Source organism: Sesamum indicum, linkage group LG2, assembly GCF_026168435.1.
Source record: "Sesamum indicum cultivar Baizhima isolate 11 linkage group LG2, ASM2616843v1, whole genome shotgun sequence".
Lineage (NCBI taxonomy): Eukaryota > Viridiplantae > Streptophyta > Magnoliopsida > Lamiales > Pedaliaceae > Sesamum > Sesamum indicum.
This window is the reverse complement of record NC_142658.1, coordinates 20,528,973-20,534,393: the sequence shown is the minus strand read 5'-3', so window position 1 is coordinate 20,534,393 and position 5,421 is coordinate 20,528,973. Positions and strand designations below refer to the sequence as shown.

The following is a 5,421-nucleotide window of genomic DNA, read 5'->3' as shown; positions in this document are numbered from 1 at the left end:
GAAGAAATTAGTAGTTGAAGAAAAGAAGAAATTCTGATTCCGAATTCTTAGAATTATTGTTTCAAGTACAAAGGCCAAGTAATTGTTGTGACAAATTGGTAGTTGTAAGTGGCTTTTAGTCCCTGGCCAATAAAGTCTAAACTTAGTTGGTAAAGCCTAAAAAATAATGGATTTGTGTCATAGCAATGTGTGGGTATTAATTTGTTTTAATAGTAGTTGTTGGTGTGTTGTAGGCAAAACGATTGGAATTCATAATGTATTTATAACCAATTTACTGAAAAAAAGGCGGCTTTCATTCCCACAATGTGCATTTTTTACTTTTCCACGGAGATAAAGAATGGTTGATACAAAATGAAAGGCTGATTCTTCTTGATTGGGATGAGTTGAAATGGAAAGGCTTGGCAATGCAGATGCTATTACAGAAGCAGAAGTAGAGGTGGTGATAATGGACACAACTCTTCATCCATATGTGGGAGACAAATTTGTTCCTGATAACGGCATCGTCGCTGGGCAGCCTGGAAACTTGGAGACTCCACCGGAGAACAGTGTGCCTGCCCCTCCTAGTCCACGACCAGCACCGTTATCTGTCAGGCTTCCCAACGTCGGCCTCAGAAGTGTTCCATTTGTGCTCGGCTCCCAAACCCCGTGCTGCACACAAGACAAATATCATTCCCTGCTAGCTCAATGTGGCCTTAATTCAATAAAAACAATAGAATTTCATGGATCTTGTTTCGAAAGGGAAGGTGTTCAAGATGTTGAAAAGAGTATGGTATAACCTGAGTTATCCCTGGATGGGGATTCAGGAAAGTTGATGAAAGTAGTGTTTGGTAGGTGGTAGGCTCTCCTGAAATCGGATTACTGATCAATGTGGAATCAAGCCTAGGAATCAGCAGGGAAGGAACAACACAGGTTGCAAATGGTGCAGCCATCTGATGCAACTGAAAGGGTATATACGGGACCTGGAATCGCATTCCAGGCTCAATGCCAATACCGTGCCCCACAAAACCAGATTCACTTGTTCTCGAAAGGCCTTGGTATCCAGCAATCGGCATATGCATCCTTCCCATGGACGACGATAACGCCTACCGTGTTTGCACATTTGAATTTCTGTGTGAAATCAAGCAAGGAAAAGAGATATACACAGAGAAATGATGTGATTACCTGTAACTGAGAATGTAGAGATCTGATACGTGAAGCGGCCTCGTCCAGAAGAGCAGCTTGATCAAACTGAATATTCGGGAAATGAGAAGCAGGTTTTAAGTTAATGGAAGCTATAAGGGGCTACATAATTCTTCAGAAATTCAATTGGAGTCTAAATTTGGACCTTAGACTTAGTGTCAAGCAGCAATTCTTTGAGTGTGCTTAATTTTTCTTTGAGGCGATCCCTGCGCTTCTGTTCAAATTAAACCATGATTAAGGATACTTGAAATCATATAAATATGCATCGTGGAACGTCTCATCATATATACTTATATAAATTCATCTAAATATATATTTGGATTGAAATGATTTAAAGCAAAAAATGCAAGCAACCCTAATGAGCAGCCCATATAAAAAAAATGGTATTTACCTTTCAATTTTTTTTAAGATCCAGCAATTTACCTTTTTACATAGGAAGATATATTGCTTCATTTTAAAAAGTATAGAGAGATAAATTACTTTTTTTATCGTAAAAAAGTAATTTGTTCATTTGTAATATTATATGATCATAATTTAAAGTACGATGAAGTAAATCCCAGACTAAACCAGTGATGTGTGGAATTTCTTGAAATCAAACTTATTCCTAATTTTAGACCAACTCAAACCCTAGCTAGCTATAAAGTTAATATCCTAATTTGATCGGGATATGATCTAGAGAACAATGTTTTTCTAATTAATTAGCAAAATTTTGCACACTGCTCCTTTTTCCAAACAAGTGACTTTATCTCAAATCATTACCCAAATTAATTCATGTATCAAAGTAGTCGGCGTGTGTGTGCAAAAATTTGTGTTGTTCAAGAAAGTGCTGAATTTTAGGGGAAAAAAGTTGAAAAAAATAATCAAGATGTAAAATTTTTAGAAATTGTTAGTTATAAATAATAGGAAATTGATGCAACTCAAAGTATCTGATAAAATTCGTGAAATCATGAAATTGCCCTTAAATTGGTAGTATTTTCTTCCTTATCCCTTTCTTGCTTCTTCAATATATACAGCAGAAACCTGACCTCCAACCCTAAGTTGGCATCTCCTTCCCCAGGCCCAGGTCCGGTGTTCCCCGCGTCAACCTCCATCTGCTCCTTGCTGCCGCTTATGCTACGTATGCTCTCCCTCAAATCTAATTATTTTACACTGCGCATATATATATATATATATATATATATGCGTTTACATTTTTTTATGTATTGGTATATATATATATATGTGTGTATATGTATAGTATAGGTGGTGGCAGTGGTGTCGCCGTCGTGGTGGGTGGCCGTGGTCTCGCTGGTCTCTTGTGACGATATATAGTTCATGAGTGTTGATTATTATTATTATTATTATTGTTATTATTATTATGCAAGAGTATTTTCAAAATTTTACCCTAATGTGATATTGAAAATGAGCACATTATCCCCTATGAAAAAAATATAGCAATTTATCCATTTATACTTTTTAAGACGAAGCAACTTACCTCCTTATACAGAGAGGTAAATTGCTTCATTTTAGAAATCATAGAGAGTAAATTGTTGTATTTTAAAAAATATAGAGAGGTAAATCGCTATTTATTTTTTCTTAAGGGGGTAATTTGCTCATTTGCAATATCACAAGTGGATTGCTTGTATTTTTTTCCTAATAATTGGCATAAATTATGCTTACAAACAGACTTTCATGTAACATAAATTCAGTTAAAAATTGCAGCCATATTATAATTTATTTATCCCCACAAAATATAAATCAATTACAACCTCGCAATTGATGATTTTAAGTAGGCCTAAATGAACAAAACCACACCTCTGGTTTTACTCATCCCATAAATAAATAAATAAACCATAGCCGTTTAATTTCTTCAAGTGCAAGTTTATACATATAATACACATTTACATGCACCAAACTTGTTCTTACCAAGGACAATTTAATAATTTCGACTCAAAATTTTTTATGAAAAATTGTATTTGAATTTGTGCGTGTACATCATAAAAAGAAATAAAAGACAAACGTATACATTATAAAAAGAAATAAAAGACAAAATTATTCTTACCCTCTCGGACGATGCATGATGTTTAGAACATCTTTTCTTAACCCGTCTCTTCTTTGATCCTTCATCCTCAATTCGTCCTTCTTAAAAGAAATAAAAAACGAAATTAAATATAAGGAAAAAATTGATAGTAACATATTAATTCATATTTATTTAATAAAGAAGAATTAAAAAGAAATTTAGAGTTTAAGTTGATAAATTCATGCAATTGGAACAACTGTTCACCTTGAATTTTGGGATGATGATGACTAGATTCATTAATAATAATAGTCTCTTTATGACTAAAGGATGATTCTCCCGTTTGGACCGTCGGCACGTCAACCTTATTAGACGTGGACGTGGTTGTGGTGGTGGGCGGATGAGTTCGAAGCTCACCATCGTCAGATAGTATGCTGAGAATATTGGAAAACGTATCAAAGTTCTCAGGTAAGACAACATATGGCTCACAACCACTAAAATTTGGGGCGACAGAAGTTGTACTGAATAATATTTCTTGCTCACTCATGTTTCTCCTTTTCAAATGTACATTCCTACTGCTCTCTATTTATATACATTTAGATGCAAAAAGGGCCAGAATCACAAGAGAGATAGCACCAAGGATAACTTGTCACGTGTGATTTAAGATATGATTTTCTCATATTGTATCCCATATATAAATTAAAAAAAAATTATTTTTTATTTTCACGTGACTTTCGGTCCAATAATTAGCGGAGAAATTACTAGATCATTAGTCCAGCACGTGTTTGAACTAATTGCTTTGTGACTTCTCCATTAATTATTAGACGAAAAGTCATGCAAGAATTGAAAATAAAAAAATTTCTAACTTATGAAATGTAATATGGAAAAATCATAACTAATAGGACTAATAATTGAAAATGAGCATAATTTATGGGACTAAAAATGCAATTTTTCAATCAAGTTGGGTCTACGTAATCCAAAAGTAGAACTATATTTAGTCTACAAAACAAACACTAGAGAAAAAAATGACTATTGACTACAATTTTAATAGCTATTGACTAAAAACAGTTGTAAATATTTTATATTGACAGCGATTAAATAAAATCAATGCAAAAATATAGGTTTTCCACCAAGAAAAAGTTATTTGCTATGGCTAAGGGTCATGGTAAAAGCCATTGCAAATGTTTTAGCCACCCTCACATATGCTACAGCCAACAACCGTTGCATGACCATAGTCAATGATTATTATTTTTAACCATGACAATTAATCATGATTAAATATTACATTTTTCTAGTTAGAGCACGTAAGATCAATATCAAAAAGTCCTTTAATTATATAGTCCTTTAATGCATAAATCAGTAACATAATTAATACACAAAATTCGTCCTAGGAATTAATTTGTAATAATCATTAATTGAAAAAATAGAGCTTCTTTTAAAGTCAGGCTAGAATGTCAGGGATAAAAATGAATTTAATCCCTGTAAAAGTAACATTGCTACATTTTCTAAAACTATATATTGTGGAAAATTATTATTATTATTGTTATTTGGAAAGGTAATAAGTTGAATTATTAATTAAAAGACTGAATATACAACCCAGCTAAAAGCAGCTTCTAGACAGCCAAGCGGTTATGAGAATTAAGGATTAAATTCATTTTGACTCCTGTGATATTTAAAATATCAAAAACCTCCTGTAATATTTTAATATAAAAAATCATCTCTATGTTACAAATAAATAATCACATCTCTATGAAAATTATAATAATTTATCTCTCTGTATTTTTTGAAATATAGTAATTTATCCCCCTGTGATGTTGCAAATGAGAAAATTACCCCTTTATAAAAATAAAAATAACAATTGACCTCCCTATGTTTAGGGATGCTCACGGTGCGATTTTGATTTTTTTAAACCTATTTTCGAAAAATTAAATTGTAATTGGTGGTTTTATGAAATAATTTTTTAAATTGTCACTTTTAAAACCAAAATCATAGGTGCAGTTTCAGGAGGTTTGGCAGTTTTAATACTTATAAAAAAATTAAGACATTAAGACTAACACAAATTAAGAAACGAAATAAGTGTTTGTATGTAACAAGCAATAAAAATCAACATTGTGCACCATAAACCACCAACACTCTCCACAACTTTAAGTAGATTAAAATATAAGATCATATACATTAATTCAATAAAAAAATACTTAATCAAAATGAAGGAAAGACAGGACATAAAACGCCGTAATTAAGAGAGA

General features: G+C 32.6%; 1 protein-coding gene across 3 annotated transcripts; it reads right to left on the bottom strand.

The window, feature by feature from the left end:
• Positions 1 to 270: 270 nt before the first annotated feature.
• On the bottom strand, positions 271 to 3,756 carry LOC105156356 (uncharacterized). 3 transcript variants are annotated; one of them, XM_011072467.3, is made up of 6 exons: positions 3,443 to 3,756; positions 3,221 to 3,300; positions 1,325 to 1,393; positions 1,162 to 1,227; positions 777 to 1,082; positions 271 to 648 (listed from the first exon to the last, which is right to left on the bottom strand). In XM_011072467.3, exons 1-6 carry the CDS (start codon positions 3,720 to 3,722, stop codon positions 460 to 462), a joined length of 990 nt encoding a protein of 329 aa, XP_011070769.1. In that variant the 5' UTR covers positions 3,723 to 3,756; the 3' UTR covers positions 271 to 459. The 3 variants fall into 3 exon arrangements, with proteins under 3 accessions (XP_011070769.1, XP_020547745.1, XP_011070770.1); XM_020692086.2 differs by having other exon boundaries at positions 3,221 to 3,297; XM_011072468.3 differs by lacking the exon at positions 3,443 to 3,756 and adding an exon at positions 2,205 to 2,328 and having other exon boundaries at positions 3,221 to 3,278.
• Positions 3,757 to 5,421: the final 1,665 nt, after the last annotated feature.

Bases quoted from the DNA above. Each gene is read 5' to 3' on its own strand.
- LOC105156356 (XM_011072467.3), bottom strand. From the start codon at position 3,722: ATGAGTGAGCAAGAAATATTATTCAGTACAACTTCTGTCGCCCCAAAT. The intron at 3,301-3,442 runs GTGAACAGTTGT...ATTTCTTTTAAG, and splicing joins TCATCATCCCAAAATTCAAG to AAGGACGAATTGAGGATGAA. The intron at 1,228-1,324 runs GTCCAAATTTAG...CCGAATATTCAG, and splicing joins TGCTTGACACTAAGTCTAAG to TTTGATCAAGCTGCTCTTCT.